Below are 23,880 nucleotides of genomic sequence, written 5' to 3'. Positions count from 1 at the left end.
GCTTTTCCTTTTTTCCCCTTTTCTTTTGGAGCTGAAACCAAGGCTTAATTTATCTGATTAAATTCTTTAAACAAGGTAGATGAAATGGAAGTTTTAGTGTCTGTACAATTTTATTAATGTCTTCTCTCCCTGCTCCTCTTTTGTAATGGTAGAAAGAGCAGATCACTTCACAGCAAAATGTAACTGCACGGAATTAAAAAATGGACGTGGAAACTCCTGGAACCAGTCATTTATCACAGAATGAACAATGTCAATTTTTGAACATACAATCACTTTTCTTCATACTTAACTCGAAATGAGTCAACAGAATTTTATTCAAACTTTACAAATATCCTTTACATTTATTTCGCCTGAGATTAAGCGTGAGAAAATCTGACCTGCAGGTTGACTTCACTGCCCAAACAGTTAGCATCTGAAAATAAAGCTGTGAATGGACATGCATTTACCGAACATAGTTAAAGCATCCCGATGAGCTCCGACGGCGAATACTGACCCAAACCCAACCTCAATCTGGTCTACATGATCTTCAGAGCCTAGAAGTACCTGTTACTTAATAATGATTAAAAAAATGTCTGCAAATGACAAATTATGAAGGTGTGTCTCGATGCTGAATTTTACTTCAACATTTCTACAGTTGCTGCTTTAGATTACTACTAAAAAATCGACTCCCCAATCTTCAGTATTCAATATGTACTTGAAAACATGTAGCAGCATGGTACAATTCATTGTTATAAATATTAGTACCTGTAATAAAATATAAAAACAGAGTCTCCCTTTTTCAAATATTAAGTCTCTGAATGCTTCATTCATCCTTTGGTTTCAAACCCATACAATGCATGCATATTACATTGCAGAGTGAGCATCGAGACAGAACACTGTGCATCTGTTGGGGAAGGAGGGTCGCTATGGGAATACCAAAGCACATCATAGAAAGGAAACATTGAAGCAAAAATACTTTCTGAATATATACTGTACATTATGTAAACAAACATTCATAATAAGAATCAACACAGGCCAAAATATTGTTTTCTAGGAAATCAGAATTGTCTTCCTCTTAAATCACACACACACACTGAAGATGCTTTTCGTTAGGAAAAATGGAGCCTGTTTCTATATTTGCTTATGTGCTTAAATATCTTGGAAACAAGTAATTATTACATTCATTTGCTAACGGTTTGTCCTCTTAGTTGGCTGGCTGTTGCAAACGAGGAATACAGAACTATTATGTCAGTACCTGTTTTCCATTTAATACTAGCTAAGTAATATAGAGAATTAATTCATCTTTATCAGTCCATATTAGTAATATAAATAGATTAAGTGTAGCAGTGAATTTCAAAATTTGTGCAGGGGAAACTAGTCGATAATTTGTTTCCAATAAGGCTAGTAGCAAAATAATTACTACAAAGTCAGTCCAAGCTAGTAGTAAACCCCTGATTTAGCAAGCTGAATCCAAGTCTGAAGTTAGGTCATTTTAATTCCTGTATATTACTGTGCAAATCTAGAATTTCCTATGTAAGAGAGAGTGCTGGCAGCCTCAAAGTCCTATAATAGCAGAATGAAATACTGATTAGGTTTCTGAAATGCAGATACTATATGAAGAAATCTGAGTGTCTTCATGACAGTGTCACAGCAATGGCCTTGGGATTCCCTTCATGAATCCAAAACTAAGACAGACAATTCAATCATCAGTAATGTTCTGAGTCAGAAGCCTAAACTTGAAGCGAGAAACGGACATAAAACCAAAGCTGCATTTTCTACTATGACCATATGCGAGTATTTCAAGCTTTATGTCAACATTTTGTACCAGCAGCAGCCCCCTCTAGAAGGAAAAAGCGTAGTCACCACTATCCATCCCTCTTCAAAGCTTCCAGTCTTTGAAGGAGTGCGTTTCCAAATGCTTCCCGGTAGGCAGGGCTGAGCGTATCCAGCAGCGAGTAGACCGTTTCATGATAAGGAGTGTGTAAGTGATCATCCACTTGGTCAAAAGCATAACCTACCACCTACAAGATAAATGCAACAGTGAATCAAACAACTAGATTTAACTTGGTACAGAAAGCAAAAACTTCCGGTTTACTGGAGCCATTCCTTAATGACATGGTTTCTCAATCAACAGTTAAACTATGCACTTTTCTAAGCAATCGGAAACATACAGAACACCACCAGCAAAATGCCTTGTCATTTTTTCCTCAACATGTAAAAGGTTCAGTTTACCTACTCCTTACCAAAAAGGAATGTCAGAAGGAATGTAAAAAGCCACAAAAACCAGTATTTCTTTTTCATAGACTGAGGCACGCTTCTGTTTAATCCCATACCTATTGAGGATCAATTGTAACAAGGCACCAGAACAGAAAATATATTATCAGTCCATATTTTTTTCATTATTTGAACTCTTTCATAAACAGTTCTAAAAACAGTTTATAGTTTCAATCCTGCTTTACAATTAGTTACATTACTAACAAAACACTTAACTGACAAGGAAAGAAATGCTCAACTCTGAGAGTAAAGGGCATGCTGCTGTTTGTGTGTGTGTGTGTGTGTGTGTTTTCTTTATACACAGTGAAAGCTTTTGTCCCCAACAAGATCTCTCCTGGTTCACCTGCACAGCGTTAGGGCAATATCAGTTTAGTTTTTTGTTGATTTGACTAAAGCTAGTGTACTCCCTATGTAAACTCTTATTTTTTAATGACATCCAACCAAGCCACCTATCTAAGAAGATGCAAGTTGGTTAGAAATGGTGTTGTTTTGGGGCACCTGGGTGGCTCAGTGGGTTAGGCCTCTGCCTTTGGCTCATCTCGGGGTCCTGGGATCGAGCCCCGCATTGGGCTCTCTACTCAGCAGTGAGCCTGCTTCCCCCTCTGCCTACTTGTGATCTCTCTATCTCTGTGTCAAATGGTTAAAAATAAAATCTTAAAAAAAAAAAAAAAAAAGAAATGGTGTTGTTTTAACTTATTTTCTTATATAAATATTCATTCATTCATTCATTCATTTCACAGACAACAGAGATCACAAGTAGGCAGAGAGGCAGGCAGAGAGAGGGAGGGGGGAAGCAGGGTCCCTGCTGAGCAGAGAGCCCGATGCAGGGCTCGATCCCAGGACCCCGAGCCGAGATCATGACCTGAGCTGAAAGCAGAGGCTTATCCCACTGAGCCACCCAGGTGCCCCTGTTGTTTTGTTTTAAATGACAAGCAGAGGTAGATGAATCAGGACCACGAGTCACTCCTGTTCAGAATCGCGCTGTGCCGCCACACTTCCTTTGCGCATTCCAACTCTATCTGCCCCTCTTTTCCCTGCTAGTCTGCAGTCTCCTCCTGGACAGGGATCATGGTTCGATTTCCAATTCCTGACCCAGGATAGTTGTTCAATAAAAGTTAACTGAATAAGACTGCACAAACAAATACTGGATACCTACAGGCCAGGTTTTTAAGGGATCTAGAGGTTTCTGCCAACTATTCATATAAGCTTTCCCCAAATCCTTTTCCGTTTTCTTTCTTCCTCCCGTCGTCCCCCACAATCTTTAGGCTAGAGATAAAGAAGCAGGGACTCAAGAGTTTGAATGACTTACCCAAGATCACTCCAATTCCCATGTTAGGCTTCTGACTCTGATCGGAACCCTGCTTTCTCACAATCATCTCAGAATTAACCAATGCAAGACTGAATTAATATATGCAGGGTCATTTATCTCTACTTTTGATTTGCCTATTTCTGCTTAAGATCTACTTCTACAGAATACATGTTTTTAGCACAAGTTTAGGGATTTAGGAAGGAGAGCACAAAGATTAGTTCATCCAGGTACTACTCCCAAAGCTAAGGACTACGGATGTGGCAGTTACAAGGGGACTGGAAATACTGAAGGGGCTTGCCTCCGCCTTGCAAGCTACCTCAGTGGCAGTGACTGCCTGTCAATGAATACACAGGACACATGGTTCGTGTAATTTTAAGCAAAGTGAATCTAGTGAAATAAAAAGATGTCTGTGCATTGTTTAATATTGTATGACATTCTTACTTGCTTAGGCCTTGCCCCTTCCCTTATGATATGGCACAACGTCGTGGGCCTACTCCTAGGTATAGAAAACAGAAACGTCAGAGACCTTTGATCAAGACTGGTAAGTATTAAAGTCAAAACTAAGTTTTGGGATTTCTAACATCTATTCCTTTGTTGAGATCAAAAATTTTCCTAACAGCGAGTCTTGTCGTCTTATTTAATATTTTTTAAAGATTTTATTTTCTTCTAACACTTTGTGTATGTGAGTGAGAGAGCGAGCGAGTGAGCGAGCACAAGCAGGCCGAGTGGCAGGCAGAGGCAGAGAGTGAAGCAGGCTCCCAGCTGAGCAAGGACCCTGACATGGGACCTGACCAGGACCCTTGGGATCTTGACCTGAGCTGAAGGCAGCGGCTTAACAAACTGAGCCACCCAGGCATCCCAAAGATTTTATTTTCAAGCAATCACTACACCCAAAGCGGGGCTCAAGCCTACAACGCTGAGATTATTGAGTTTTGTTGTTTTAAATGATAAGCGGCTCTTGGGTAGGGCTTTCTACTATTCCCAAGTGAGGATTCTGGTTCAAAGGGCACAGAGAGGTGACTCTGCCTAGAAAAGCTCACTTGTAGGAAAAGACACTCTTGCAAATGTGGAGGCGGAGAATTCTGCTGTGACTTCGTTCTGACCAACAGCTAGAGAACAGTGCAGTCCGGGGTGCTGTCTTAGTAGGAGACACATTTTATAAGAGATGGGAAAAGATCCTCTCCACACAATTATTGCAAAACTCACCCAGCACACAGAATACCTAATTTTAGGAGACATATTTAGCTATAAACAAGAAATTCATTTGGGGGGTGATGATCAAAACAAAATAACACTGCAAATCGAGTTTTTTCTTTTTCAAAAGATATAATTTCCCTATGTTGACTAAAAGATGTTAGAATTAATAAGAATTCCTAGGGAAAAAAGTTCTCCTTATAAAAATCTTGGGGCTGGGGTGCCTGGATGGTGCAGTCAGATGAGTGTCTGCCTCTTGGTTTTGGCTCAGGTCGTGATCTCAGGGTTTTGAGATTGAGCCCTGTGTTGGGCTCTGTGCTCAGTCTCTGCACCCCCAACCCCTGCTCTTTCTCTCTAAAAATAAATAAATAAATCTTAAAAAACGTTTTGGAGCTGCTGAGTGTTGCGTTCTCAGTTAACCGCGCTCTCAGTCAACATGCTTCCTGACCCCCACCCCCTAAAGTGGTAGAGAGAGCAATAAAACAATTTTTTTTTCCTTCTAAAAAGAAAAGCAACTTACCCTTAGCCCTGCTTCAGTTAGCTCCAGGCAGTATCTGTTCCTCTCTCTCGTTTCCACATTGATATAGGCCACATCATCGGCACAGCGCAGGTTTTTTGAGACAAACATGTTGTTAACAGCAAAGAGGACGTCATTCACAACTGCTTCGGCTTCTAGCTTCATGTCTTTCATATCAGTTTCTTCAAAACCATTAAGATCTGCATCTTCTTCACACCCGGACATACTGCTCAGCTCCATGGGATTACAGTCTGCTTCCATTCTGTGAAGGAGTGGACGGATAGAAAACATGCTTATAAAGAGACATTCCAAACATTATTGATTAAAAGGAGCTATACCTTAATAGAAAACATTAACTCGCTAGCAACTTTTACAAAAAATACTGTTTCAACCATTTCAGTTGTTTTTCACAGATGTGTACAGATTTTCAAAAAAAGATCTGTATTTTCCACTCCTCCCCCAAAGGTTAATTCCCACAGTGATACTAATTCAGAATATTAGTTTTCGGCTATTATCAACAATGCCTCAGTAAAAATCTTAGTACATACTTCATTTTTTAAAAAGGATTTTACTGATCTGACAGAGAGCACAAGCAGGGGGAGCTGCAGGCAGAGGGAGAGGGAGAGGAGACTCCCTGCTGGGCAGAGAGCCCAACGTGGGGACTTGATCCTAGGACCCTAGGATCATGACTGAGCTGAAAGCAGATGCTTAACTGACGGAGCCACCCAGACATCCTCATACTTCTTTTTAACGTGTAATTGTTTTTTCTAGGATAAACATTTAAAATTGGAATTGCTGAGTCAAAGTGTATGCTCATTTTAACTTTCAACAGATACTGCTGATTCACCTTCAAAAAAAGGCTGTACTGATTTATCCTCCATGAATAGAAATATGAGCGACTACACTTTGTCATTACCCTCTTTACAATCCTTGTTAATCTTTGCCAATTTGAGAGGTAAAGAATGATGCCTCACTGTCTGAACATGGATTTCTTTGATTAAACATCTTTTTGATATTTATAGGGTATTCGTAGTTCCAAGATCATAGAACTGTAAAAAACAGAAGCAGAATTGAACTCAGATCATTAAATCAGAATTCAAACCTTTACCTATAGTACATGACTTCTCAGTAGCTCCTTTTATGACTTCTGGATTTGAGGTTTTGCTTACGAAGGCCTTCCCCACTCTATGATTGATTACATTTTATTTTTATTTATTAAAAAGATTTTTATTTATTTATTTGACACAGAGAGATCACAAGTAGGCAGAGAGGCATGCAGAGAGAGAGAGGAGGAAGCAGGCTCCCTGCGAAGCAGAGAGCCTAATGTGGGGCTTGATCCCAGGACTCTGGGATCATGACCTGAGCTGAAGGCAGAGGCTTTAACCCACTGAGCCACTCAGGCAACCCGTGATTGATTACATTTTAAAAACCTCTTATCTTCTGAGTTCTTATTCCCTGTAGAGTTAACTTTCTGATCCACCTGGAATTTAGTTTGTGTAGATTTAATTTTGAAATGGATGGCCTAACACCATTTATTGAATGACTAACTCATGTTTTTACCACTTCTGTGAACTGATCCAAATATTATAATTTGAAAAACATTATTTTTCAGGCTAACTCAATCCAACATTCCTGCCAGGTTGCTATGGAGTTCTAACTTCTCTTCTGTAACTGGGGTAGCAGTGAATACTGTTAAAATTCAAAACGTATGAATGAGAAATGTTAATGAATGTCAAATTGCACTGGAATGGAGGCTTTTTCAGAAGAAAATACGGTTTCTTTTTAGCTGCAGGCTTTCAAAATTAAGATTTCTTTTCTTTGAACTGGATTAAGCATCCATTGTCCTGAATGTAGTAGGACTCTTCAACTTGGTATGAGCATTTATATAATTTCTCTTAAATTAAATTAATTAAATTAAATTAAAAATTCCATCTCTTTTTCTACAGTTTCTGACTTGTGCTCTATTTGTAAAATTAAAAATCCTCTACATTAGTGATTTTTACCTTGGCCACTGACCCCACCTCAGAGAAGTGAATCAAAATCTCTGGGAGATTTTGCTGCGTATTTTTAGAATTTAGAGAATTCTACTGTGTAGACGCTGCTCTAGAATTATTCACAAAAATCTTAAGGAGTTAGAGTTCCTGTAGCTTTACATCATTTGCCATCATTAAAGACAAACTATTTGCTCAAGGCAGTTCAATGATAAACTATATCAAGCCATTTCAAAAAACTGCATAGCAAATGTACTAGTAATATATTCCTCCAATCCTATTCCAACTAAGGATATGTTTTAAGGCTCCTTTACCTTGTCTTCCATGCTACTTAACAGAATGAGTCACTCACTACTGGCAAGTTGATTACAAATTTATCAATTATGGCTGGAGCATCTGTCAGATAACTGGAACCTCGTACTGACTTTTATATATTAAAGTGAAAACACCTGTTTTTCTAAAAATTTCTACCTTACTCTAAAAATCATCATTATGTACCTTAATATTATACATGATTTTATGTATAAAAAAAAGAGCCCATTTTAATTTTTTTAGAGTCAGTTTTGAAGATTTTGAAATGGAACTGTCCATTTATAAGTCTCTTAACAGCATGAATAGCGAACATCTTTGTTTTCCTTAAGTGATCAAGAACCTCAATTATGGGGTCCCTGGGTGGCTCAGTGGGTTAGGCCGCTGCCTTCAGCTCAGGTCATGATCTCAGGGTCCTGGGATCGAGTCCCGCATAGGGCTCTCTGCTCAGCAGGGAGCTTGCTTCCCTCTCTCTCTCTCTCTCTGCCTGCCTCTCCATCTACTTGTGAGCTCTCTCTGTCAAATAAAGAAGTAAAATCTTAAAAAAAAAAAAAAGAACCTCAATTATGGATATCAGAAATAATAATCATTACATAAAAAAGATATTTATATGAGAAAGTTTGTTGACAAGCTTTTAAGGTAGAAGTCTAATTCACTGCAATTAGGACGTTAATGATGGAGAAAGACGAGGAATCCGACATCAGAACGGAAGAAACCCTCACAGGTCAGGAAAGTAGGTCATCAAGCTGTTGCTATGTAATAATTAGCACCAACGGGCAAAAAAGAGACAACTTTACTAACTGCAAACTTTTAGATTTTTTCTAAAATGTCTTGGGGCACCTGGGTGGTGCAATCAGTTGAGCGTCTGTCTCTTGATTCTGGCTCAGGTCCTGACCTCAGGGTTGTGAGATCCAGCCCTGTATCGGGCTCTGTGCGGGGCATGGAGGCTGTTTGGGCTTCTCCTCCCCCGTCCCCTGTGGCCACCCATGCCTTGTTCACTTGCTCTTTCTCAAAAAAATAAAAAACAAAGTCTTTACATGATACATTGAAAAAAGACATTCAGAGCTTCTGGCGATGATACATACACAGGAAAAGGATGTATTTCAGTATTAAAGCACTACGCAAATTAATAATATTTTTCACTCGTTATTACTTCAAGGTCTATAATTTATCTTTTATCCATTATAACAGGCTCTTGATTATTATCAATACCCTTTTGCTTTCCTAATAGCACCCAGATTTTCTTAGGGAGTCATAATGCCCTCGTTCCTTACTAAGTAAAATAACGGAATAACTTGAGTGAGATTGACCCCGGTCCTGGCTCAAGACTGTCGTCCTCAACCCATGAATTCTTCCCAGTCCCCCCAGAACACAGAGGTTTGAACATAGAGCCCCAGTTGTTCTGTAAGCCATCCTGAGATGGGGAAACTAGTCCAAGGGTGATCCTGATGGTGGGAAAGAACAGAGCCAAGAGTTTCACAGGGAAACGGAGCCAGACTCCCGATGGCTGCCTAACTTTCACATTTTTCAGTTACTGAATCCAACAAATCCCCATTCTTTTACTGGCAACTGAAAGCATCCTAATTGATTCAGAAGCCTCTACCCCAAATGAAAAGTAGTGACTGATCTAGCTCTTCAACAGCTTTATAAGAGATCTTAAAAATGGAGCTCTGATACTTTTGTGCCTGTCATGCTGAATGTGCTTAATCAAAGTGTTGCGGAATGTATTAGTACGTGAATCTTAGTATCCTACTGCTGCTGTAACAAATGACCATGAGCCCAGTGTCTTAAAACAACATGAATTCATTTCCTTATCATTCTGGAGTTAAAAAAAAAAAAAATCGAGAATCCAGGCAGGAGCAGGCTGCATTACTTCTGGAGCCTTCAGAGGAGAATCTGTTTCTTTGCCTTTGCTAGCTTCTAGAAGCCAGCTGTAACCGTAATTCAATCCTTGGCTCATGGTCCCTTACCTCCCCACCTTCAAAGCACATCACTACACTCTCTGGTTCTGTGGGAACACCTTTTTTTTTTTTTTTATTCTGACTCTTGACATGGACACCCCCTTTTACAAGGACCCTTGTGCTTGCATTGGGCCGACCTGGGCAATCTAGGATACACCCGTCCAAGGTCCTAAAGTGACCCCATGATCTCGGGGTCCTGTACACTGAGATCCTCTCTTGAGGAGATTGAACACAGAGCCATGAAGGCACCACCAAACACAAAGGCAGCCGGTGGGGACAGTGCTAGAGCTACGGCAGTAGACCACAGAGCAATGGAGTGGCTTTATCAATGGGACACTAAAGAAATCGTTTCTACATTTCTGATAATGCATCCCAGTAACTAAAGATACTGTGAGCAGGTACCTCATGATATATTTATTCACATACATAGTCTACAATTAAAATTTTAAAAACACATAAATATGAATTTAAACAGAAGATAAAATATGAACTATAAACTTATTTTCTTTTATTTCTCAATGTATTATCTTGTATACCTGACTGTGGAGGCCTGGACCAGAGAGGCTGAGGAAATGGGTGCCCATCTCGGTGAAGGGACACTACTAGAATTACTCTTGACACATTAGAGTCTGGTTACCAGATGGCTCTCTCATCAGTATGAATCTGGTAAAAATCCTTGGTTTCCCTTTCTGCAGGAAAAACAATTTATCATTATGTAACAAATTCTAGACCAACAGAACTTTGTGCAATGATGGAAACATTATTTATTAGTGCTATCCAAGACAGTAGCTACCAGCTCCTGGTTAGAGTGACTGAGGAACTGAAACTCAAATTTCATTTAATTTTTCATTCATCTAAGTTTAAATAGGTAATGGCTCCTGTATCAGACAGCATGGGTATACATGTTTGTGGATACTATGATAAGGAAATGAGTTTTTATTACAGTTGAAAAAAAAATCCAGTAGATATAAAGATACTAAATTAAACTTATTTTATATAGGAACAGCAAGATTTGGAAATACATATTAGAAGAAAAATTTCTTTTGAAAGATTTCATTTACTTGAGACAGGGAGAAGGAGAGGAGAGGAGAGAGGTGGGGAAGGGCAGAGGGCGAAGCAGGCCCCCCTTGAGCAGGGAGCCTGAGGTGGCTCTCGATTCCAGGGCCCCAAGATCATGACCTAAGCCAAAGGCAGGAAGCACAAACAATTGAGCCATCCAGGTACCCCTATAAAAAACATTTTGAATCTTAGATACTCTATGGAGGGGAATTAACCATCTTGTTTTAAATGGTAAAAAGTAATGAATTACTTCTTATGTTTTGTGATCTTGTCAACTTAGACTCTGACTTTATTATCATATATCATAATTATCAAATATATCCCACTGTGCACCTATATATCCAGCATTTCTCTAAGCATTAGAATACTAAATAAAGGTGTCTACCGGGGGGGGGGGGCACAAAACTCAGTTTGTTGAATATTTGATTCTTGATTTCGGCTCAGGTCATGATCTCGGGGTCCTGAGATTGAGCCGTGCATTGGGTTCTGCATTCAATGGGGAGTCTGCAGGAGTTGCTTTCTCCCTCTCCCTTGTACTCTCTCTCTGAAATAAAGAAATCTTAAAAAAAAAAAAAAAAAAAAGATGTCTACTGGTATTATAGCTTAATTTGGGAAATAAGGCAAGCACAAGAAATACGTATGTAAATATTAACATTATGCACATGCATCATAATTAAAACCTAAGAAATGTACTTAATTGTGAGTGGCAGGTAATTAGAGAAAGCAATGATATGTCTTCGTCCTACTACAAACTTACCACTGAACTTGTATGAACCTGGGCTGGCCATGTAACCTCACTGGACTCATGGTTTTCTCACCTATAAAATAAGGGGAATAGACAGTAAATTCTTTACTGTTCGCTAGAGCTCTGACATTCTGTGATCTATGACGTAATTGTCAATTATGATGGGGCTTCACTTTGACTCATGGAACAGGTCAGTCAAAACTGGTTTTGAATGAGCACAGGTGAAGTTATGGATAAAGCAAAAAGGACTCAAGAGTTGTGAAGAATTCTCCACAGGGAACAGAGCATTTTAAGGAAGAGTCTGCATGGGGTGTGGCAGGAATTCTAAGTAGACTAGACTAACTAACTAGTCGAATGCAAGGTCAATGTTAGGAGAGGAAGGATACAGATGGCCCAGTCTGAAGTGTACTGCTAACTCAGACAGGAGAATTTGCTTTGGATAGAATAGCCTCTTTCAACTTCTTTGTAAATGGTTAACAGCAACAATCTTCATATCTAAAGTGGGTTTCCTTTAGGCAGCATATAGTTTGGTCCTGCCTTTTTTTATCCAATCTGGCAATCTCTACTTTTTAATGTAGTGTTTAGACCACTTATATTTAATATGACTACTATAATTATTGACGTGGTTACTATCTATTCTCTACCTTTTAATCATAGTGTTTAGACCACTTATACTTAATATGACTACTATAATTATTGATGTGGTTACTATCAATTTTGCTGTTTTCTACTTGTGCCATCTGTATTCTCTTCCCTTTTCCTTATTTTTCTGCCTACTTTTGGACTGACCACTTCTTAGAGTTCTATTTTATACCCTTTGGTGGCTTATGAACTTTTTGTTGCATGTTTTTATTGGTTACTTTAGTTCATACTATACATCTTTAATTTATCACAGTTTACCTTCAACCTTAATTGGTATTATAGCCCTTATGTACAGCATAAGAACCTTACAAGAGTATACTATATAGCCTTTTTGCTATTTTTGTCATATTTTACTTCTACATGTTAAAAACTTTGTAACAACTTTTGTTTTAAACAATCTTTCAGTGATTTAGGTAATATGAAAGAAGTATTTGGGGATGCCTAGTGGCTTAGTTGGTTAAGCGACTGCCTTTTATTCACGTTATGATCCCAGGGTCCAGAGACTGAGTACCTCATTGGGTTCCTTCCTCAGCAGGGAGCCTGCCTCTCTCTCTGCCTGCTGCGCCCCCTACTTGTGTTTCCTCTCTCTGAAAAATAAAATCTTTAAAAAAGAAATATTTAAAAAAAAGTATTTTATATTTAACCATATAATTACTATTTCTGGTACCTGTGTTCCTTTGTGTTTATTTACATTTGCATCTATGATTGGCATCATATTCCTCTGCCTGATGTACTTCCTTTAACATTTCCTAAAGTACAGGTCTGCTGTTAATGAATTCTTTCAGCCTGTGAATATCTAAAGAAGTCTTCCTTTCACCTTCAGTTCTGAAAGATATTTTTGCTGGGTATAGAGTCCTGGGTTGACAGTTCCCCCCTCCCCCCTCAAGATTTTAAAGTTGTCTCTCTAATACTATTTTGCTTACTTTATTTCCCATTAGAAATCTGATGTCATTCTTATCTTTGTTCCTCTGGATGTAGCTTTCCTGATTTCTTTTGCTTGGGGTTCATGGAGTCTCTTACATCTTTGGGTTTTTATAATTTTTAACAAAATTGGAAAATTTTTTGCCATTGTTTCTTCAAATATTGATCTATCCCTCCTCTCTTTGGGGACTCAAATTTCATGAATATTAGTCTAAATGAAGTTGTCCTACTCCTTTTTTTTTTAAAGACTTTATTTGAGAGAGAGAGAGAGAGAGAGACAGTGAGAGAGGGAACACAAGCAGGGGGAGTAGGAGAGGGAGAAGCAGGCTTCCTACGGAGCAGGAAGCCCAATGCAGGGCTCGATCCCAGAACCCTCGGATCATGACCTGAGCCCAAGGCAGATGCTTAATGGCTGAGCCACCCAGGCACCCTGTCCTTCTTTACATTTCATGTTTTTAGGCTCCCTTCTCTTTGTGTTTCACTTTGAATAGCTTCTAGTGCTATGTCTTCAAATTTACTAATCTTCTACAGTGTCATCTCTTTTTAAAAAACACATTTTCCACATCTCTACTTAATTTGCTCAGTCTTTTCTCAAGATTTTTCAACACGGGAAATGACATTTTAATGTCCTTGTCTACTAATTTCATGGTTACTTTACAATTTACAGGTTTCTGTTACTGTGGAAGGTATACTGCTGCTTTGTATGCCTGGTGATTTTTGGTCGGATGCCAGACAATGTGTGTGTGGTTTTTTTTTTTTTTTTTTTTTTTTTTTTACCAGGTACAGTCATGGCTATTTTAATATTCCTCTAAGTATCTAAGTATCACTGAGCATTCTTCTGGGATATAGCTACCTGGAAACAGCTTGATCTTTTTGGGTCTTGCTTTTAGACTTTTTAAGGTAGTATCAAAGCTACATTTAGTTTCTGGTTAATTTTGACCCACTATGGAGTCAAAGACCATTCTGATTATTCTTTTTTTTTTAAAAAATATTTTATTTATTTGACAGACAGAAATGACAAGTAGGCAGAGAGGCAGGCAGAGAGAGAGGAGGGGAGCAGGCCCCCTGCTGAGCAGAGAGCCTCATGCAGGGCTCCATCCCAGGACCCTAGGATCATGACCTGAGCTGAAGGCAGAGGCTTAACCCACTGGGCCACCCAGGTGCCCTGACCATTCTGATTATTCTGATGTCCTATGGATTATCAGGGTTTTCTATTTTTGGTGACAGGAACAGGAACATCCCTGTTTGAGCTCTGAAAATTCCTCTAATTTTTTTGGGTAGTTTCCTCACACCTATGTGTTGATCAGTATTTGGCTGCAGGCTGTAGGAGGATCTTCTCTATCTTTCAATAGCTCTTGCTTTCTGTGAAGCTCTCTAATTTCTAGTGCTCTGTCTTAGCTGACTTGGGCTTCCTGAACTCCTAGTTCCATATATTCAACTCTACCTGGGTTTCTTCTCCCAGTGCCATGCCTGCAAATTTTCTCCAGGGAGTAAGCTCGGGCAACAGGCTTACCTCATTTGTATCTTGTCTTTCAGTGATCAGTGTCCTTCAGTCCGATGCTCAAAGTCTTAAAGGCTTTTTCTCCCCATGTATTTTTGCCCACTTTCTTATTGTTTTAGGTGAAAGGGTAAATCTGGGCCCTGTCCCTCAGTTTTTGCCAGGAGTGCACATCCCAGTGACCAGTTTTGAGCTAACTTTGCAATCTTATTTTATTTCATCAGTTTTTCTTTCAGTGATATTTGGGCTCTCCCATATTACTTTTAAACTCACCACCCTAAGATCAAGAGTTGCATACTCCACTGACCAAGGCAGCCAAGGTACTACTCCTCTCCCCTATTACTCTGGATCAGCTTTACCACCTTACTAGTTCCTCCAGTAATGGGCTAAACATATTTTTAAAAATTCTGAGTATAGTGACATATAATGTTAAATTAGTTTCAGGTGTACAACTTAGTGATTTGACAAGTTCATACATTATGCCATGTTCACAAGTGTAGCTACCATCTGTCTTTTTACATCGCTATTACAATATCACTAACTGTATTCCTTAGGCGTGCCTTTTATTCTCACGACTTATTCATCCCATAGAGTTAAAACACATTTTTGACATATGCTTACTATGTTTGTATAAGACCCATGTTTCTAAGTTAAAAAATTGTACTTTGATATTACAGGGGACTCTTGAACAAAATGGGTTTGAATAGCATAGTTCCACTTATATGCCAAGTTTTTCAATAAATACAGTATTGTACTATAAATGTATTTTCTCATAATTTTTTTTTTTTAAAGGATTCTTTTATTTTAGAAAGAGTTCACACAGGGTTGGGAGGAGAGGCAAAGGGAGAGTCTTGGGTAGACCCTGTCCTAAGAAGAGGCCTATACAGGGTCCAATCTCATCACCCTGAGATCACCATGTGAGTCAAAACCAAGAGTCGAAGGCTTAACCGACTGTGCCACCCTGGCACCCTCTTCCTTACAATTTTCTTAGTAACATCTTCTTTTGTTAAGAATATATTGTACAGGGCGCCTGGGTGGCTCAGTGGGTTAAGCTGCTGCCTTTGGCTCAGGTCATGATCTCAGGGTCCTGGGATCGAGTCCCGCATCAGGCTCTCTGCTCAGTGGGGAGCCTGCTTCCTCCTCTCTCTCTCTCTGCCTGCCTCTGTGCCTACTTGTGATCTCTCTCTGTCAAATAAATAAAATCTTAAAAAAAAAGAATATATTGGACAATGCACGTAATATACAAAATCTGTGTTAATTGGCTGTTCATGTAAATGATAAAGCTTCCAATCAAAAGCAGGCTATTAGTTAAAAGGGTTTGGGGAGTCAAAAGTTATACCTGAAAAAAAACGTTATACTTGGATTTTCAACTGCATGGGAGTTGGTGCCTGCGTTATTCAAAGTTCAGCTGTACTTTCAGACTTTTAGTCTTCAAAATTCAGCTCAGAAACATTTATTTCAGGATTCTGTACCGGATCTCGAGAAAGAGTTAATCATGATATCCTTCTTCCTTTGCATTAGTACTGCTGTAGGTTTTCATACTTCATTGCAAATCAGGGCCTGTGATACATTACCAGCACAGGGTCACACATAAGGCAGGTCTTCACTGAATACATGTATTTTTAAGTTTATTTATTTATAATTTATACCCAATGTGGGGCTTGAACTCACCACCCCGAGATTAAAAGTCACATGCTCTACCAACTGAGCCAGCCAGGTGCCCCTTCACTGAATATTTTCTGAATGAATAAACCGAAGAAAATTCTTGAACTCTCTGCTTCTTAATCTGCAATACTTGGCCTTGTAACAAGGGGCATACAAAATCTAGGATTAACACTGCAGACATTCCCCCCAAATACACATCACTGTTATAGTAACAACAGTCTGAAGTATGATGCAAAATTGCCATAATTTTAAAGCAAATGGAGGTGTTAAGGCATGCCCTCTTCAGGTTATGCCTCTACACTGCTAGGGTTTCCCTTGCCTCTGATAAAAATATTTGAGTGAAAAGTAAAAGAAGTACTGCTCTTCCCTAAGATATTAACTCAAAAAGCTTAAAATTCCAGGCATTGGGTCTGGGGGTATGACGTTAATGAGCAGAGGTGGAAGCTAGTAGAAGGGTAGCAGGTTAATACTGAGTTAGATCTAAGTCTCTATACTTCTTCCCACTTCAGTTAGTATGATTTTTTTTTGTAAAAAGTTAAGGTAATTATTAATAGCTCTTACTCCAACTCTTGGTATGATTTAGGGGCTGTAGTCAGTGTTTTTGGAGGATTCATGAAACTGGTTATCAAGATATTGATTACTAAGTCTTTTATTCCCTCTTAATTGTTTATATTCTAACTTTTTTTTTCTTTAATTTTCTAACTCTTCTATGGCAAAAAGAAAATGTACTATGTTTGCAATAAAACAAGAAGAGTCTTTTGAAAATGTGATATTCTCGGGGCACTTAGGCGGCTCAGTGGGTTAAAGCCTCTGCCTTTGGCTCAGGTCATGATCCCAGGGTCCTGGGGTCAAGCCCCGCATTTGGCTCTCTGCTCAGCAGGGAGTCTGTTTCCTTTCCTCTCTCTCTGCCTGCCTCTCTGCCTACTTGTGATCTCTGTCGATAAATAAATAATATCTTAAAAAAAAAAAAAAGAAAATGTGATATACTGGAAAGTACAAGGTATAGAAAGAGAACATTCTTCTTAAAGAAGCCAAGCTATTGAGATAGTTAAAGCAGCTTCAGTTTCAAGTGGAATGAGAGGTCTGAATTTATCTGCTTCTCAAACAAGAGTTCTGAAAGTAAAGATGAATCAAGTTGATTAATTATAATTAGCAACATTTAGAAATTGGCCAAAGCTAAAGCTAGTTTAATCTTTATTTTCTGTTAACATATATTTAATCTGTTTTCAGTAGCTCTTTTGAAATTATGTAATTATGAAGTTCTGTATTTTGAAACTAATTTTATTTATTTATTAAAAAATAAAAAAAAAGACTTTATTTTTGAGAGACAGAACAAGAGAGAATGAGCTGGGGGTGTGGGGAAGAGGCAAAGAGAGAGGAGAAGCAGGCTCCCCAACGAGTAGGGAGCCTGATACAGGGCTCCACCCCAGGACCCTGAGATCATGACCTAAGCCGAGGACAGATGCTTAACTGACTGAGCCACCTAGGCTATATCAAAATTTTAAAACTTAAAATCAGAATTATCATTTATTACAAATATACAGTATTTGTAATTCAAATAAAAATGGTGTATTTTTTTCAATTTATACACTTATACATAAAATTACTCTGCACCCTACTTCCAACAATGACAAAGACACATATACATGACCAAGTAATAACAAATCAATTACGGAGGGCACTAATAGTGAAGAAGCATAAAGACAGTATTAATCTGAGAAGGCTTGTAAAGTGTAGATAAGCAGCAATACTGCACCTCTGTGAACAACCCTTCCCTCAAAACCAGAAACTGTAAATGAGATTCTAAGAAAAAAACTGAATGCTTAAAAAAACCCCTCCAGGTTTTAAGTTTTTTGTTTCCATGTAATCCTCTAGGTTACACAGAGGATTGGGTACGATATTTTTAATATAAATACATTACACGTAAAATAAGACAAATAAATATTTAAAGAGATATAAAATAGAAAACCTCTTTGCTTTCCATTTTGACTCTAAATTGGCCCCCTACCAGGATCTGAGGAATATGCCATTGCCAGCACCTTAACAAAACTGGAATATCTTCTGGGTGCTATTAGTTATTCTGGCAGACTGCATCACCTCATAGAACATTTCCAGAACGCTGTGGTACCATCATACATCAATTATTTAGGAACCAGCCCTTTTTTTTTTTTTTTTTTTTTAAAGATTTTACTTATTTATTTACTTGAGAGAGAGAGAGAGATCCGGAACACAAGCCGGGGAAAGAGGCAGAAGGAGAGGGAGAAGCAGACTCCTCATCAATCAGTGAGCCCCATATAGGACTCCACCCCAGGACTGCAGATCAACACCGGGGCCAAAGGCAGATGCTTAACAGAGTGAGCCAACCAGACACCTCAGGAACCAACTCTTACTTCACCTGTGGGTATGATTTTTGTGCTGTTAGTGTTTTGGAGGATTGATGAACTGATTACCAAGGTATTTATCACGGAGTTCTTCATTCTCTACTTGATTTAATAGACTTTGTTGTGTTTCATCACAAATTTACTGCATCAAAAGAGCTGAAAAAATACTGTAGATTTGTTCTCGAAGACAACGCTTATATATATGCATGACAAAAGAATAGAAACAGGGGCACCTGGGTGCCTCAGTCTATTAAGAATCTGCCTTTGGCTTAGGTCACAATCTGGTCCTGGGATGGAGGCCTGTATAAGGTTCCCTGCTTGGTGGGGAGTCTGCTTCTCCTTCTCCCTCTGCACCCCTCCCCCCACACTCATGCTTTTTCTCTCTCTCTCTCAAATACATAAAATCTTAAAAAATAGAATAGAGGCAAAATAAAATGATTTCAAGAGCAGTATACAGATTTCCAATTTTCACTATGAGAATCTGACTTTACAGGTGACATCCCAACAGTCAGCAGAGGGCTAGAATGCAGTATCTTAATCCGGATGACTTTTATTTGTATCCTGTATCACAGTCTGGAAAATCCTCTCAATAAGAACAAGAAGTGGCCAGCCTGTAGGTGCCGTGGTTAAAGGGTTTCAAACACCGCCAAGAATCTCAGCTCTGTGATCCACTCTGGACCTTGGGGCAAGATACTTGAGTCTCCGGACGCCTGGGTGGCTCAGTTGGTTAAGCAGCTGCCTTCGGCTCAGGTCATGATCCCAGCGTCCTGGGATCGAGTCCCACATCGGGCTCCTTGCTCGGCAGGGAGCCTGCTTCTCCCTCTGCCTCTGTCTGCCATTCTGTCTGCCTGTGCTCGCGCTCTCTCTCTCTCTGATAAATAAATAAAATCTTTAAAAAAAAAAAAAAAAAGATACTTGAGTCTCTCTGGTCACACATTCCTTTCTAAAATGAAGCCAACCACAGAATCACCTAATGGGATACCACAAGTACATATGGAACGTGCTTAGCATGGTGCTAAGCTCAAGAAATATCTGTTTATTGTTATATATTAAAAAGATGGTTAAAGAAGAGCTGACTCTGAAACTCAAGCCATTTAACTCTGAGTCTGGTGCTTTTTATATCACGTAAAGTCCTGTGGCTGCTGCCCTCTTGTACTGCTTCCAGAACCATGCAATGTGGGAGCCCTAACATCATACTCCTGTTACCTCAAGTGCAAGTATCAAAAGGCCAACAGCATGTCATCCACTTTTGTTTCACACGTTAACATGGATTTCTCTGAAGGATGCGCATAGCTCTGGTCTGTAGCCTCTAACCTGTCACTTCAAAGCCTTTTACAGAATTCTTAAAAAGCTGGCAGCTGAGTGTTTGGTTGACAATGTTTCTTCACCTTCCTCACTTAACACTAGGTGTTAACATTTTGTGAAGGTACTCTGCTAAAACAAAAATAGCACTGTGATTTAGGCTGAGTTCATACCCTATTTGAGCTAAAAGTATAATAACGCTAGGTTCTAAGCCTAACAATTATGCTTTCTCCTAGAGAGCATAAAACATACAAGGCAACACCGGTAACACTCAAAGGGAGCATGTTTATTAAAAAATCTTCTGATTTTTATTTTCCTTTCCTGATATTTGAAATTTCAGGCATTCCATGGACAGGCTGAATGCAATCCTCTCTTCCAAAGGAAATCACTTAACATTTGGACTTGAAAGAAGAAGTCAATTGTATCCGTTTGTCAAAAGTCTGGTTCAAACCTCACAAGGCCTACTTGAACAACCTGCCAAATGAGATTCCACCTTTTCATCACTTTGTTTATACTCCTTTTATGGCAAATGTAATTATTATTCATAAACATGTCTTACTTATCATCTTCAAAATATATCTAGAATTTTTTTTTTTTTTAAATATCTAGAATGTAACTGCTTCTTACTACCTTGACTCCGACTACTCTAGTCTAAGGTACTGCCTTCAGCTGCCTGGATTCCGGCAATAATTTCTAACGGCTCTGACCTTTTCTCCTAAGGTCCTCCCACCTCCACACCGCAGTTAACATGATCCCATAGAAGCTAAGGCCAGACTGTGTCCCTTCTTCCCCGAAGCCCTTCACCTACCCAGAGTAAAAGGCCAAAGTCCTTATAGGGCCCTTTAGGACCTGTCTCCACCCAAGCCCCCACAGCTCCTCCTTCTCTTTATTTCATGCCCCCCCTGGTGCTCCCTGAACTCACCAAGGGCCTTGCCCTTGCTTTCCCCCACCATGGAAAACAACACCCCTTGCTCCCCAGTGTTCTCCAGGCCTTCTGCTAACCCCTCTGTATACAAGTGGCAATCTCTTCCCTCTCCATTATCTTTATATCGCTTTTCTTTTTTTCCTATAGCACTTACCGGCGCAGGGTCCACAATATATTTAATTATTGTTTGCTTCTCTTCCCTTCAATAAAATAGAAGCTCCATGAGGCCAGGATCCTCATCTGTTCATTGCTCTATCCCCAGCACTGAGAACAGTCTCTGGCACCATAGCAGGCAACAAATAAATATTTACTGAATAAAATAATAGCCCTTTCACCGTAGAACATAAACTCCGGGACTTCTTTTCTACCTTTTCCACATCACACACTGTGGTCTCACCTTCATTGAATGGGCCCCTAACAAACATGTCTGAATGAACCAAGAGCAAGGGAACTGAAGTGACCCGAGAATGCTTAGGACACACGAAGAACGAGGGGACCCACGATCAAAGCAACTACACACACCAGAGAGCACGCTGGGTCTCAAATGCGAAAGTGGCTGTGGAATAGGGGAACCGGAGCTTTCGCCATCGGTCAACATTTCCGGGCTGTGCCGGTGGAAGTTACCCTCGAAGCAATAAAATCTCCTGAAACCCGTCGTCTTAACTCCCCATCCCCAAGTAAACCTTCGGCACCGGTGCACTGCTTAGGTTCGCCCCCTACTCCAGCTCGGCTCGTCGGGATTCTAACCCCGGGCATCTGGCCTCCAGGACACCAAACACAAGCGCGCAGGCCTTTCGGGGCTGACCAAGTTAAAGGGCGGCTCGGCCTCTGCAGGAGCTGCCCCCTAAAAGGCAGGAATCCGGTGGCGCAGATTCCCAGGGCAGCACAAGTACTTCGCGCAGGTTTCCGCGGGGTCCGGAGCCTCCGGCATTGAGCGGGGAAAGCGGTCCTGCCCACGGATGCCTCCACAACTCAAGTTTCCCGGGGCCCGGTGCAGCGCACCCGGCACGAAGAAAGCGCTCTGCCAACTGCAAGCCGCTAGGCAAACAGGACCGAGATGAAGCTTTGGAAACAATACCTGAAAGACGCGGGGGACGAGGAACTTGCTGACAATGGGCACCGGTCAATACCCGGGGCGGGGGAGACGAGGGGGAGCGGGCGCGCGGCGGCGCGAAGGACCGGGAGACGCTGCAGCCCCTCGCCCGGGGCCCGTGGCGCTCCGAGCGCCCGTTTCCGGGGTCGGGGTCCCAGGTAACCGGACGGCCCAGGCCAGGCGCGCCCCCAGACCCCTGTCAACCCGGGCACCGGGCCCCTTCCGCCGTCGCCCCCCACGGTCCCGCCCGCCGCGCCGCGTCCCGCTCGCAGGACCCCCGGGCCTCGCCCGAGCCTCTCTCGGCGGCCACCGGCCCGCTGCCTCCCCGGCGACCGCTCACCTCCGAGCGCCCGGCGTCCTCCGCTTCCTCCCTCCCGAAGCGTCTGGAGCCGACTCGCGGCGCCGTCCCGCCTCCCGCCCTCGCGCCGCCCCGCCCCCTCGGAGCCGGAACCGCTCCCTTCAGGGCCTTGTCCCCGCCTCCTCAGCTCTAGTGTGGCGTCACTTCCGCCAGCGCCGGCCGCGCGCCGCGAGTGTGGGTGTCGCGAACGCGCCGGGAGCGTCCCAGAACCGGGAGCGCGCCCCGCGGATGACAACAAATTCGTCGCGCGGCGGCTGTGGAGGAGTGCGCCTCCGTATCTGCCTCGGGCCCTGCCGCCTCCCGCCGTGTTTTCTTGCATCCTCATCCGGTGGCTGCGAGGATCCTCGCCGAGGCCCCCGCACTCCCACCCCGTGGCGGGTCCCCGCCAGGCCTAGCGCGAGCCGCGCGGCGCGGAGGATGGGGTCGCCCTGAGGGACGCCCGGCGCCGAGCGGGCATGGAGGGGCTGTCCCGGGCTTAGGCCCCGCCGCGGACCCGGGACGCCGGCCGGGACCCGAGGCACCGCCGCCGCCGCGGCCTGGAGCGGAAGCCTGGGCCCCAGCGCCGGAGTCGCCGCCTGCAGCCCCCGCGGGCCGCGTCGTCAGCCCTCATCATGCCTTGGCCGTTTTCCGAGTCCATCAAGAAGAGGGCCTGTCGGTACCTCCTGCAGAGGTACCTGGGCCACTTCCTGCAGGAGAAGCTGAGCCTGGAGCAGCTCAGCCTGGACCTGTACCAGGGCACCGGGTCCCTCGCCCAAGTCCCCTTGGACAAATGGGTAAGAGCCGCCGGCGGCCAGCCGGGAGGGTCTCGCTCCCCTCCTAAGGGCGATTTGAGCGAGTGTCCCCCGAGCTTGTTGACGTTCAGCCCCTCCCTGGGAGTCGTTCGGATCCAAGTGTGGCAGGGCTCACAGAAACGTGTGCAAGTGTTGAGTCTGTTTCTAGCAAGTTTGCGTCCCCAAATCACGTGCGTCAGAAACTTAACGGAGGCGATGGAGTCTACATTGAAGGAAGCAGTTGTGTTAGTGGTTTGGGGGCTTTGGGAAGCTGGCCTCGAGGGGTCCCTGGGAGGTGGTGACAGGGGCTGACCCTTGGGTAGCAGGGGTCGCGGGTTACCGTGGCAAACAAATCCTATTTCGTGGGATGGCACTCTGGTGGAAAGATTGAGGATGAGGAAGACCTTTGGGGATGTCCGAATTCCTCGTTATTCCTTTACTTATTTGGGTTGGCTCCTGGAGCACCGCGGTCCCCGTACCGCGTCTGCCATCTGGAAGGAAGTTAGGCGAAGGCCTCCGACCGCCGGGTTTACCTGCGTTCACTTGACATACGTTTACGAGGCCAGCCTGTGAGTGGTTGTGCGGCCCTAGTAGTGCCGGTTAGTTGTGCTTATTGGCTTCACGTGACAGATCGTAAAAGCAGGTGTTGCAAAAGCGCTGAGGCTGCAATTTTCAGACCTTTAAAAACCTGTTTGGTACCTGTCAGCCAGAGGCTGTGAGTTGACTCTGTGGGTGTTACAGGTATCTTACAGGTGTTGTTTAACTCGCCCCATACAGTTGTACCTGCATTTGTATATTCAGTGCGTAGTCCTTTCTCTCAAACTGTATTCAGCCTTGAGTTGAGCAAGAATGAAGCCGCTTCTCTCCTTCCCCCAACGCTTCATTTCTTGGCCGGAGTTTGCTGCTGGAGGTTGGAATTGGTTGTGCCAGTTGTAGAGTTTCACTCTTCTAAAAGCATTCCTACACAGATTACATTTAGGAAATTAT

At 42.1% G+C, this 23,880-nt stretch overlaps 2 protein-coding genes and 1 non-coding gene across 10 annotated transcripts in view; 1 reads left to right on the top strand and 2 right to left on the bottom strand.

Moving 5' to 3' along the window:
- Positions 1–290: 290 nt before the first annotated feature.
- Positions 291–22,192, bottom strand: GSKIP (GSK3B interacting protein). Of its 7 annotated transcripts, none has more exons than XM_059183048.1 (5): positions 22,106–22,192; positions 11,351–11,411; positions 10,071–10,223; positions 5,277–5,535; positions 291–2,000 (listed from the first exon to the last, which is right to left on the bottom strand). In XM_059183048.1, exons 4-5 carry the CDS (start codon positions 5,532–5,534, stop codon positions 1,845–1,847), a joined length of 414 nt encoding a protein of 137 aa, XP_059039031.1. In that variant the 5' UTR covers position 5,535; positions 10,071–10,223; positions 11,351–11,411; positions 22,106–22,192; the 3' UTR covers positions 291–1,844. The 7 variants fall into 7 exon arrangements, with proteins under 7 accessions (XP_059039031.1, XP_059039032.1, XP_059039034.1 ...); XM_059183049.1 differs by lacking the exon at positions 22,106–22,192 and adding an exon at positions 21,751–22,033; XM_059183051.1 differs by lacking the exon at positions 10,071–10,223.
- Positions 16,046–16,118, bottom strand: TRNAK-UUU (transfer RNA lysine (anticodon UUU)). The gene has a single exon. It is a non-coding gene; the product is annotated as a tRNA-Lys (tRNA).
- Positions 22,193–22,720: 528 nt separating the features above from the next.
- ATG2B (autophagy related 2B) overlaps positions 22,721–23,880 on the top strand; it is an 85,077-nt gene continuing 83,917 nt past the window's right edge. For both annotated transcript variants that reach the window (XM_059183047.1, XM_059183046.1), the window contains exon 1: positions 22,721–22,896. In XM_059183047.1, the coding sequence (XP_059039030.1) occupies positions 22,735–22,896 (162 nt within the window). In that variant the 5' untranslated portion in view covers positions 22,721–22,734. The remainder of the gene's footprint in view (positions 22,897–23,880) is intronic.

Source organism: Mustela lutreola, chromosome 7, assembly GCF_030435805.1.
Source record: "Mustela lutreola isolate mMusLut2 chromosome 7, mMusLut2.pri, whole genome shotgun sequence".
Classification (NCBI taxonomy): Eukaryota; Metazoa; Chordata; class Mammalia; order Carnivora; family Mustelidae; genus Mustela; species Mustela lutreola.
This window is presented reverse-complemented; position numbering and strand designations above follow the sequence as displayed.